At 45.1% G+C, this 12998-nt stretch overlaps 1 protein-coding gene across 1 annotated transcript in view; it reads left to right on the top strand.

The window, feature by feature from the left end:
* Nucleotides 1-12790: 12790 nt before the first annotated feature.
* LOC311102000 (roundabout homolog 1-like) overlaps nt 12791-12998 on the top strand; it is a gene marked incomplete at its 3' end in the record, with an annotated part of 517698 nt that continues 517490 nt past the window's right edge. Inside the window, exon 1 of the mRNA XM_084143224.1 lies at nt 12791-12880. Coding sequence (XP_083999350.1) covers nt 12826-12880 — 55 coding nt within the window. The 5' untranslated portion in view covers nt 12791-12825. The remainder of the gene's footprint in view (nt 12881-12998) is intronic.

Raw genomic sequence — 12998 nt, 5'->3', positions numbered from 1 at the left:
TTTTTAATAAAAAAGTAGAATAAAACAACAAAAAAGTGTTGAGAAAAAAAGAGCAGAAGTAAAATAAAATAACAGTAGGGAGGCTATATATACAGGGGGGTACCGGTGCAGAGTCAATGTGCGGGGGCACCGGCTAGTTGAGGTAGTTGAAGTAATATGTACATGTGGGTAGAGTTAAAGTGACTATGCATAAATAATTAACATAGTTGCAGCAGCGTAAAAAGATGGGGTGGGGGGGCAGTGCAAATAGTCCGGGTAGCCATGATTAGCTGTTCAGGAGTCTTATGGCTTGGGGGTAGAAGCTGTTGAGAAGTCTTTTGGACCTAGACTTGGCACTCCGGTACCGCTTGCCGTGCGGTAGCAGAGAGAACAGTCTATGACTAGGGTGGCTGGAGTCTTTGACAATTTTGAGGGCCTTCCTCTGACACCGCCTGGTATAGAGGTCCTGGATGGCAGGAAGCTTGGCCCCAGTGATGTACTGGGCCGTACGCACTACCCTCTGTAGTGCCTTGCGGTCGGAGGCCAAGCAGTTGCCATACTAGGCGGTGATGCAACCAGTCAGGATGCTCTCGATGGTGCAGCTGTAAAAAAATGTGAGGATCTGAGGACCCATGCCAAATCTTTTCAGTCTCCTGAGGGGGAATAGGCTTTGTCGTGCCCTCTTCACGACTGTCTTGGTGTGTTTGTACCATGATAGTTCATTGGTGATGTGGACACCAAGGAACTTGAAGCTCAAGGAACTTGAACCACCGGCAGCAGCAGCGCTAAGGTACATTTAACAGCATGGAAAGCCCTGCGTTATTTTTGAAAGGAGGAGAGGACATCCAGACAGTGAGCTGAAGAATGTGTGTCTGCTCCAAACATAGATTGATGAGAAACTCAGATGTCTGAAGGGGAGTATTGTGTGGAGATGGGAACTCAGTGACTGACTCACATCGGTATAAAACCCTCTGTACATACAAATGGATACTTGCCCTTGCACAATATCAACCTCTTGGTTCCCTTCTAATCCCTTCTCCCTTTTAGTTCTCTTCCATCCTCCAGGGTGTTCAACTCCCCTAGTGAAAGGACAGGATTGTGTGCTATAAATCAAGAAGATTTCCCCAGATTTGTAGAGTCTGTCTCCAAGTCTGCCTTCGGTCAGTTATCTGCCGTACTGGGTCTTAGCACCCAGTTTGTTCAGCCGAGAGTCTTCAATGTAGAGGAGGACCCAGTGTGTTCAGTCGAGGGTCTTCAATGTGGAGGCGGACCCAGTTTGTTCAGCCGAGAGTCTTCAATGTAGAGGAGGACCCAGTGTGTTCAGTCGAGGGTCTTCAATGTGGAGGCGGACCCAGTCTTCTTGTGTCTTGACATGTCTTGGGAAGGCTTTGACAAGACAATATTACACAGAAGCTCCTTAGTAACGACGTCATCACAGAAGTGTGGAATTCATCTGTATAATGATCCCCTCTTTTGTGTGTCATAGCCAACTTCTCTCCTCTTTCTTCTTCTGGCAGGCTGACCTGTGTCTATCTGAGGTTGACTCTGAAGCATGGTGCCTCTGAGACCATCCATCAGTACATCAGGCCTCTGTCTGGCTTCCTCCACCACTTCCACTAAACAGTTACCTGGGAAATCTGTGGGTTTCGTGTTCTCTTTTTATTCCAGGGTTTACCGTATTGTTTGGTGCATTTCCTAGTCTGTCTCCATAAAATAATATACCTTATGTAATTTTCACATGAACACAAATACTTGTTATTGAAGTGAAAGAGGATCCAGGATACATCTCCATGGTAATCCTGATCTGAACAACAGTTGATAGCACCACAGTAATCCTGATAGGAACAACAGTTGATAGCACCCCTCCTCACAGGAAGAGAGAGGGGGCGATACATTACATGTCCTCTGCCTTGTTGAGCGGGGCTTCTCTCCACACTCATCTCAAGTGTCTCCTCCCCTCAATGTTCCCCTCTCCCTCTCGTCCCGGCTCTGTCTGGCCTGACCAGCCTCCTCCATAAGCCCCTCTCTGGGAGTATCAGAGAGACTGGGACTCTGGCTTGGACAGAGGCTCCCCCCCCCCTCTCTCTCTCTCTCTCTCTCTCTCTCTCATGTTTTATTGGGCTGGATAAAACCAGATGTGTTGACGTGTGTAATGTTGTCCTCTAGAAACCGAGGTGATTACAAATCTCTCTTTTTCTCTCCCCCATATCACATTTATGGACTCCAATAGGAAAAGCAGGCCCACTTGGGGCCTGGCAGCAGACTGCTACAGTCTCAGGCTGCAGGAAGGGTTTACAGTTGTTCAACCTGCCATGTTTCTCTTAGCAGTCAGTTACCACAGAGCTGGACTGGACAGTGGTGTCAGAGACAGCCCTGCTCCTTCAGTCTCAAGCTCCCTCTAACAGCATGTGTCCTGCCCACCACTGAGTGAAGTGCTCTGACAAACAATACATCATGTCTACAGGTTCATGACTTGCTCCACATATTTTTGTATTTAGTTACATCAGTCATGTCATGTTAGAGTGATGGAGGGAGAGGAAACTAAAGAATCACATAGACAGATCCCTTGGTCATGTTAAAGGTGGATTGCTTGAGCCTGTAAAATAAGGAAATCACATTTTACCCTGTGTTTGTGTCTATACTGTGTGTGTGTGTGTGTGTGTGTGTGTGTGTGTGTGTGTGTGTGTGTGTGTGTGTGTGTGTGTGTGTGTGTGTGTGTGTGTGTGTGTGTGTGGCCCATTAATAAGGCTGTGAACCGGGTCGGGTGACAGGGCTGGGCCCACTAATAAGGCTGTGAACCGGATCGGGTGACAGGGCTGGGCCCATTAATAAGGCTGTGAACGGGTCGGGTGACAGGGCTGGGCCCATTATTAAGGCTGTGAACCGGGTCGGGTGACAGGGCTGGGCCCATTAATAAGGCTGTGAACCGGGTCGGGTGACAGGGCTGGGCCCATTAATAAGGCTGTGAACCGGGTCGGGTGACAGGGCTGGGCCCATTATTAAGGCAGTGAACCGGGTCATGTGACCCGGTGAACAGGGTCGGGTGACAGGACTGTTGACAGAGGAGGATCATGTGGAAGAATTATGCCCTGTGGAGTGAGGCTAGGCTGCAGGTAGAATCATTCTGCCACAGATGCCTGGAGGAGACGGGGAGGAGGCAGCAATTCTGACATCTACATTTATCACCCCCAACACATATCCCCCACTTTCCCCCTACCCCCCACCCCCTAATCAAGTTGAAAGTTTCACATTTTAATGTCACGTGCACAAGTACTGTGAAATGCCTTTCTTGCAAGCTCTAAACCCAACAATGTAGTAATCAATAGTAATCCACACACCGGGCCCCAGACCCAGTAAGTGGATCCTCCGCCATGAACAGTTGTCCATCAAAGAGCTCGCTAAATACCACGCCGACTTGACCATGAGTAATGTTGCTACCTGAACCTATGACCCCACACACAATTAAAAACCCTTTCTTCTCTTAGCCACACCAGAGGGGGAACTAACCATTCATCCCCATCCCTGAAACCACTGAATGTATTTTCCTTTGCTGTCAGCATTTGATTAATTTGTTTGCATTTGATATACAACTTGCTTACATGCAATTAGGATGCAGTGTGAGTGATTTCCACAGTGGTTCTCCTCCTCCTCCTTAGTGTGTGTGTGTGTGTGTGTGTGTGTGTGTGTGTGTGTGTTGTTGTACAGTCATTACCTTTACATACTGTAGATACCACCCTACTACACCTGCAGGCCTCCTGTTGGCCTACACATGCCTCCCTAATTACAAACAAACAACAACAACAAGACGAGAGCAGCCTGTTTACACGCCCGTTCTCTGAGAGATGAACCGCTGGATCTCCTCCATCATTAGTAGGAATAATTACAGGACGTGATAATCAAGGGGTGTGTATCACTCTGAATCTGCTGGGGAATTCATTGTAACCCTGAACCATTCTCTCAATGTACACCGTCCTCTTGTATACTCTGATAGATTAGTTAACAGGTAGACTGATACAGTGCAAAACAAACTATGTATATCAACCGAATAAAGGGCGGTCTTCAGAGCTATTGACGACCAGCTGAGGTCATAGCAAATATCAGAGGACTTTGAGAATCAACTTGACCTAATGGCGTCATTATGAGAAATCACATTAGGGTCAACCTAAACAGTCTTTGTAACGATGGACCTCAGCCTGGACCAGGATAGTATCTTTTGTCACCAGATGGTCCAGAGACAAAAGGAGGAAAAACATCTGATTGATTATTAGGTTTGATCTAATTAAATACACATAATTGCACAAATGAGTTGACAGTAATAGAAGCTTGATTTGTTTAGGTGAAAATAAATGGTCCATTTGGGCATGTGGCGGGTTAGGGTTAGGGTTAGTCAGCTGTCAGTGTGCAGGGAGAGGAGAGGAGAGGAGAGGAGAGGAGAGGAGAGGAGAGGAGAGGAGAGGAGAGGAGAGGAGAGGAGAGGAGAGGAGAGGAGAGGAGAGGAGAGGAGAGGAGAGGAGAGGAGAGGAGAGAGATAGGGGAGTAGTAATCGTATGCTGTTTGTTGCACTCTGCCTACACGGTTCACTAGAATGTGTTTTGTTGCACCCTGCCTACACGGTTCACTAGAATGTGTTTTGTTGCACCCTGCCTGCACAGTTCACTAGAATGTGTTTTGTTGCACCCTGCCTACACGGTTCACTAGAATGTGTTTTGTGTTGCACTCTGTCTACACGGTTCACTAGAATGTGTTTTGTTGCACCCTGCCTACACGGTTCACTAGAATGTGTTTTGTTGCACTCTGCCTACACGGTTCACTAGAATGTGTTTTGTTGCACCCTGCCTACACGGTTCACTAGAATGTGTTTTGTTGCACCCTGCCTACACGGTTCACCAGAATGTGTTTTGTTGCACCCTGCCTACACGGTTCACTAGAATGTGTTTTGTTGCACCCTGCCTACACGGTTCACTAGAATGTGTTTTGTTGCACCCTGCCTACACGGTTCACTAGAATGTGTTTTGTTGCACCCTGCCTACACGGTTCACTAGAATGTGTTTTGTTGCACCCTGCATACACGGTTCACTAGAATGTGTTGCCCTCTCTGTTTTCACACTGTGAGTTCTCCTCTCTAATGCTGAATAATTATCAGCTGGATGTTGCTCTCACTGCAATTTCCTCCACCCCCTTTTATTCTTTGTAAGATCAGCGGACGCACTTCTCATTTTGTGACCTGTTCTAAGTGCAGTTTGCCAACAGAACAAACACATGCAGTGCAACAAAAACAAATGCATGAGTCAAGTGAATAATATCAACGCGACTTTTGTGATGGACCAACAATTAGAGGCCATTTCTCATGCAGAATTGGAATGAGATGCCCTTAGTCACAACTCTATTTCTCATTATAGTAAACGTCTTGTTCACACTTTAGAAACAGAATCTCTGTTAGTGTGTTAATGCAATAGCTGCTCAGGATCCCAGTAGCCACTGGATAATAAAGAATGTAGTCACTTTGCAAAAGCCCGTCAGTTTGTACCTTTGTCAATGCCAACTTAATTGAAAAAGCTGGATGTTCCTCCTTGAGGGGAGTGATGGATCAGGTTCTACCAGGCTACCCATAACTTCTCCGACCCTGGCTTAGTGCTCAGACTCAATGTCTAATTTTCACATAGCAAACCCTGAGTAAACATCCCCTCGCTTTTAATTAAAATAAATCCACTTTGGTCCGATATTTAGCACCCTGGGGAGAAGTCCTCCTCTAAAGATACAAAGATACAGTGGGTAGATTGAAGACAGGGACCAAAGGGGTGGATAGAAGGAGATAATTATATCACATAATAACTTCCCCCTTTTCCTTTTTTATGGCCCAGTCCCAAATGGCACCCTATTTCCTACATATTGCACTTCTTGGGCCCATAGGGAACGTAGGGAATGGGCCCTGGTCAAAGGTGGTGTACTTTATAGTGAATAGGGTTCCATTTGGGATCAAGTTAACAGTAATATTCCTCTTTCTTTATGTTTCCGTACTTCTCTCGTTGTCTTCCTCCCTTCACTATATATACTAAAGTATGTGGACGCCCCTTCAAATTAGTGGATTCGGCTATTTCAGCCACACCCGTTGCTGACAGGTGTATAAAATCGCGTGCACAGCCATGCAATCTCCATAGGAAAAAAACATTGGCAGTGGAATGGCCTTACTAAAAAGCTCAGTGACTTTACAACAAGTCAGTTCGTCAAATTTCTGTCCTTCTAGAGCTGCCCCGGTCAAGTGCTGTTATTGTGAAGTGGAAACGTCTAGGAGCAACAACAGCTCAGCCACGAAGTGGTAGGCCACACAAGCTCACAGAACGGGACTACCGAGTGCTGAAGCACGTAGCGCGTAAAAATCATCTGTCCTCGGTTGCAACACTCACTACCGAGGTCCAAACTGCCTCTGGAAGCAATGTCAGCACAATAACTGTTCGTCAGGAGCTTCATTAAATTGTTTTTCCATGGCCGACTAGTTGTAGATAAGCCTAAGATCACCATGCGCAATGCCATGCGTCGGCTGGAGTTGTGTAAAGCTCGCCACCATTGGACTCTGGAGCAGTGGAAACGCGTTCTCTGAAGCGATGAATCACGCTTCACCATCTGGCAGTCTGACGGACGAATCTGGATTTAGCGGATGCCAGGAGAACGCTACCTGCCTGAATGCAAGGTGCCAACTGTAACGTTTGGTGGAGGAGGAATAATGGTCTGGGGCTGTTTTTTGGGGAAGGCCCTTTCCTGTTTCAGCATGACAATGCCCCCGTGCACAAAGCGAGGTCCATACAGAAATGGTTTGTCGAGATCGGTGTGGAAGAACTTGACTGGCCTGCACAGAGCTCTGACCTCAACCCCATCAAACACCTTTGGGATGAATTGGAATGCCGACTTCGAGCCAGACCTAATCGCCCAATATCAGTGCCTGACCTCACTAATGCACTTGTCGCTGAATGGAAGCAAGTCCCCGCAGCAATGTTAAAACATCTAGTGGAAAGCCTTCCCAGACGAGTGGAGGCTGTTATAGCAGCAAAGGGGGAACCAACTCCATATTAGTGCCCATGATTAGGTCTCACCCTCTCTCTCTCTCTCTCACTCTCTCTCTCACCCTCTCTCTCTCTCTCTCTCTCTCTCTCTTTCTCTCTCTCTCTCTCTCTCTCTCTCTGTCTCTCTCTCTCACCCTCTCTCTCTCTCTCTCTCTCTCTTTCTCTCTCTCTCTCTGTCTCTCTCTCTCACCCTCTCTCTCTCTCTCTCTCTCTCTCTCTCTCTCTTTCTCTCTCTCTCTCTCTCTCTCTCTCTGTCTCTCTCTCTCACCCTCTCTCTCTCTCTCTCTCTCTCTCTTTCTCTCTCTCTCTCTCTCTCTCTCTCACCCTCTCTCTCTCTCTCTCTCTCTCTCTGTCTCTCTCTCTCTCTCTTTCTCTCTCTCTCTCTGTCTCTCTCTCTCTCTCTCTCTCTCTCTCTCTCTCGCTCACTTTATATGTGTCAGGGTTTCCGTTTTGTTAGAAATTTAGAAAGAGGGGAGATCTAATATGCAACAACTAGCATGGGTTGCTCATATGACTAGGATTGTGCCTTTGGCTACTAGACAATGAAAGAAAGTTGATGCAAGTATAAAAATAATTGCCTCCATGGTCTGATTTTTGCTAGGCTACTTTGAAGCAAGGTAAGACACGCTTCATAATATGTAGTAAAACGTTCAGGTTTCAAACAATTAAGTATATGTTTTCAAAATGCATACTGCCTCCAGCTCATTGCAAAGTGCTGTGTGAGGCGCTGATCAAGCCTGCCTTCAGTTGCATATGCATCTGCTGTTTGAGGTGATGTAGCAGCAGCTCTCGTGCTGTCTGACTGGTTCTCTATCTGGATGCTGTATGTGTGTGATAAATAAGATACATAACGAATATACTGTACACAAGTGCCAATTTAATTCCGCTATATTATGCAAATTAACCTATAGCCAATTTAATTATGCAAATTACCTATATACCGATAAGTATGACCATTCAAATATATTTACATCAACTGGTATTTCCATCAATGAATAGGCTAAAAAAGCACAATGAGATTTTTTCATCTTCTCCCAGACAATTTGATGTCACAAATTTTATTTATCGGCTTTTCTATTTTTTACCGGCCAAAAGCCAGCTATTTCCGGCTAATGGAAACCTGGTGTGTGTGTGTGTGCGTGTGTGTGTGTGTTTGCTTGCCATAGAAATGTAGGACAGAGTAGAGGCGCTGAAAAAGAGGGAGCATTTGTATGCAGCTCAGAAAACATTAAAATATGAAGACAAATCACTATTTCTGGCCTGCAAAGGGAGAGAACTAGAACACTTACAACAACATGTTGCGATGCAAGCCAGGCTTTTTATAGGGGTGAGCTCAAAGCAAGGCTTTTATAGGGTGAGCTCCAAGCCAGGCTTTTATAGGGTGAGCTCCAAGCCAGGCTTTTATAGGGTGAGCTCCAAGCCAGGCTTTTATAGGGTGAGCTCCAAGCCAGGCTTTTATAGGGTGAGCTCCAAGCCAGGCTTTTATAGGGTGAGCTCTAAGCCAGGCTTTTATAGGGTGAGCTCCAAGCCAGGCTTTTATAGGGTGAGCTCCAAGCCAGGCTTTTATAGGGTGAGCTCCAAGCCAGGCTTTTATAGGGTGAGCTCCAAGCCAGGCTTTTATAGGGTGAGCTCCAAGCCAGGCTTTTATAGGGTGAGCTCCAAGCCTTTATAGGGTGAGCTCAAAGTCAGGCTTTTATAAGGTGAGCTCCAAGCAAGGCTTTTATAGGGTGAGCTCCAAGCCAGGCTTTTATAGGGTGAGCTCCAAGCAAGGCTTTTATAGGGTGAGCTCTAACATGCAGCCTGCCAAACAATGAAAGATGAGAAAGCCATGTACAGCTGAAGCTTTTATTAAAGCCAATAGAAATGGATCCCTCTCCCAGTATGCTGACTGTGTGTGTCTGTAAGCCTGTGTACGCTATGTGTGGTGGTGTGTGATTCAGCCACTGGTTAAAGAAGTGTGATTTGTTGTATACTTGTCTTTGATGTAGAATTTGAAAAGGGGCATTCCAGCCTTTGTGGCTGCCACAGTGTAGACCCTGTAGAGTGTTCTCTGTACAGGTTCAAAAACACCAGCCACCAGCCTTCTAGTGCTAGGCCAACTACTCAGTGTCAAGCCCACTTCATGCTGGTTTGCTCCATAAGCCTGCCATAGGCCTACTTTCAACCAAATCTAAGTAAAATGTATGTTAAAATGTGTCCAATATGTTTCTATAATACATGTAGGGGGAATTACATTGATATAGGATAGGCTACGTATAGTGTTTTGGCTGCCTCTTTAAAAGGTTGTGATTTTTTTTAAACAAACAAATATCTAGACTGCTCATTGCTCAACACCCCATTGCAGATACTGTAGCAGACCTTTTCCACAGAATTCTGTTGATATGCTGGAATCAGGGTTAGTGGGTTGTCATGATGAATGCTGCCATTAGGGGGAGCTCAGAGCTCACACACTAACAGCCGGTCTAGTGCAAGCGGGCTACAGGCGGCTGCGACAGTGGTGCCTCCTGTGCATCTCTGTCCAGTATCCTGTGGATGAGGAACAGCCAGGATAACATGACTAAGGGGGCAAGTGAAATCGGCGAGGCGGCACAATTATGGGGGGGGTTCTTGCATTGGAATTATATTGAATTCGGCTCATATCACGCTATATCACAATAAACATACAGTTCAAATGCCGAGACTACGAGATCTAACAGTTCTGCATGCATAGGCTCGAATCTTCTTTAAATTATCATTTTTGTTGATGGTTATGTTGCACAAATCTACTTTTGCAGACATGATTGTTTCAGTATAAAATATTTTATGAAGTTTAAATCTGGTGCTAAGGATGCTGAATTGAGCACCTTCTTATACACTAGGGTACAGTATTCTATAGTAAATGTGTTGAGCGATAGACTCTGAGTCAGTAGCCTACATTCCATATTGAGGGACTGCTTGGTCGCTTCTGTTTGTTTAACATCACCAATATTCCCAGGTCTAATTATTATAAGTCAATATTAGCTCATGAGGTCAAATTTATAATTGTGCTTGTCTCTGAATATATTGTTCTCTTGACCCACCGTTCACAATCTTCTCGCGCTCTGCATGTTTAATGTGCGTGCGCACCAGCGCGCCACAGCAAACAGATGACCAATGGCGCAATCATTCCTGTGCTGCCACTCACTGTCCGCCACATTCAGGCCAGCAAAATAAAACATTAATGACACGCACAGAATTATAAGATCTACCTCGCTATGCTGTCTATGAACATAGAAATGCAATGCTGTCTGGGCACTGAAAAATAATAATAATTATATATATATATATATATATATATATATATATATATATATATATATATATATATATATATATCCCACTGGAAAGTAGGCTCATAGTTTTAGGCAAGGTCATAATGAAGTTACCTGAAGAAGTAAAACATTTGCAATATTTGTTTATCTGCATATTTTAGGAATCACTTAAAGAAACAAACATTGCTTCTTAGCAAAGAGCAATTTCTCAAGCAAGAATTTTGCTAGTTGTCTGAGTGGGGAGGGGGAAAATGAAAACTAGCTGTTGTTGGCAGAGAGGTTTGGAACTCTCTTTCTTATTGGTCTATTAAATAATTTACCACCTGGTGATGTCACCAGGCAGGCCAAAACCATCCCACCAAACAGGCTGAAACGTCAGGTGGTCTTTGAAATATATATAAAACACAGGAAAATCCAATGTTTGACTGCACTGGGCATTTAAAATGTTTTTTCATAAAAGTTGCCTCCTACATTTCTAAGATTGTGCATAGTTTCCCTTCAAAATATCCTGTTAATGAATACAATAGGCTATGTCAGCCTGCTGAGCTGGGCTACTTCCGGTGGGTCTAGGACAGAACGACCCAAGTGCTTCAAGGGTGAGGGCTCTGGGAGTGTGGTGCCAGGAAAAGAATAACCTCTCACTCAACATCAACAAAACAAAGGAGATGATCATGGACTTCAGGAAACAGCAGCAACGGGACCGCAGTGGAGAAGGTGAAAAGCCTCAAGTTCCTTGGCGTAAACATCACCGACAAACTGAAATGGTCCACCCACGCAGACAGTGTGGTGAAGAAGGTGCAACAGAGCCTCTTCAACCTCAGGAGGCTGAAGAAATTTGGCTTGTCACCTAAAACCCTCACAAACCTTTACAGATGCACAATTGAGAGCATCCTGTCGGGCTGTATCACTGCCTTGTACGGCAACTGCACCGCCCGCAACCGCAGGGCTCTCCAGAGGGTGGTGCGGTCTGCCGAACGCATTATCGGGGGCAAACTACCTGGCCTCCAGGACACCTACAGCACCCGATGTCACAGGAAGGCCAAAAAGATCATCAAGGACATCATCCACCCGAGCCACTGCCTGTTCACTCCGCTATCATCCAGAAGGCGAGGTCAGTACAGGTGCATCAAAGCTGGGAAGGAGAGAATGAAAAAGAGCTTCTATCTCAAGGCCATCAGACTGTTAAATAGCCATCACTAGCACATTAGAGGCTGCTGCTGCCTATTGAAATCACTGGCCACTTTAAGAAATGGAACACTGGTAACTTTAATAATGTTTACATATATTGCATTACTCATCTCATATGTATATACTGTATTCTATAATATTCTACTGTATCTTAGTCCATGCCGCTCTGTCGTTGCTTGTCCATATATGTATATATGTATATATTCTTAAATTCCATTCCTAACTTAGATTTGTGTGTATTGGGTATATGTTGTGAAATTGTTAGATATTACTTGTTAGATATTACTGCACTGTCGGAGCTAGAACCACAAGCATTTCGCTACACCCGCAAAAACATCTGCTAAACAAGTTTATGCGACAAATACAATTTGATTTGATTTGATTTGAAGTCACTAGAGTGGTTTTGCAGCAGCATACCCCTGGCACGGGTCCACTTCGTTTGAACTTCATAGGCAGTTACAACAATATGGCTTTGCCCAACGCACACTTGAGCGCACTCCGTCTCCTCTCCTACACCCTCCCTCCCACCCTGCCTCTCTCCTCCCCCTCCGGATTCTTGTTTGGTGTATATGTGTCAGTCGGGGCTGAGGCTGTGCGGAGTGAGTATAGACCATGGGCTCCTAGTGGTAGAACTATACAGAAACCAAGAGGGAGAGGATAGGCTGTTCAACTGACTTGACTGTACAGTTACAGTGCTTAGGCACAGGCAAGGCACATGTGATCTTAGGGAGCGGATTCCCTATGACATGTAAACATTTGCTTATGGACTGAAGTACATGGGACTTTGGGGTTTGTTAAGACACATTTAGACTTGGCTATCTATGTATTGATGAGGAACGGTGGAGAGACATCAGTCAAGATTTGCAAGGTGTCCGTCCGGGAGGCGCGTCTCAAGGAGCCGAAACCAAGACGGAAACTACATGATTGGAGGCGTTTCTCTTGAACCCAGTATACACAATTTATACTTTATTTTAGGTTGAAATATGATATTGTATAGTTTCGTACTTATTGTAAAAATAGACATGACCATTGCAAGTTAACTCGTAGGACAAGTAGCTGGAATTTCAGATGATCGCAAGTGACTGATTTGGTTCTTATGGCTGTGGATATTATTAATCTATCCCGGGCTCGAACGAGCGGGCTACAATGACTCCTCTAAATTATTGGACATCACAACTGGCTTTTGTCAGTAACTAGAACCTATATAAAACTGAAACTATTGAAAGAAGACAATTTGCTGCTGTTTGGACACATTTCCCCGGCTAAATCCAAGGATTTGCGCGCAAACCGTGGATGTTTAATATGCTAGGATGGGTCCGCTAGCGTTCATCCTTGTTGGTGGATTATTGTACTTTCAAGTTGATGGTAAGTTCTTTATGGAATTGCACATGGTATCAAAATCATTGGGTCGTGGAGTTATATGTATTTGCCATTTTTGGAAAGCACCATTCTTTCCCAATATTAAAGTTCAACTCTTGAGGTT

The sequence above is a fragment of the Coregonus lavaretus genome, assembly GCF_964263955.1.
Source record: "Coregonus lavaretus genome assembly, chromosome: 26".
Taxonomy (NCBI): Eukaryota; Metazoa; Chordata; class Actinopteri; order Salmoniformes; family Salmonidae; genus Coregonus; species Coregonus lavaretus.
Note: the sequence above shows the minus strand (reverse complement) of the source record. Positions and strands in the feature narration are given on the sequence as shown.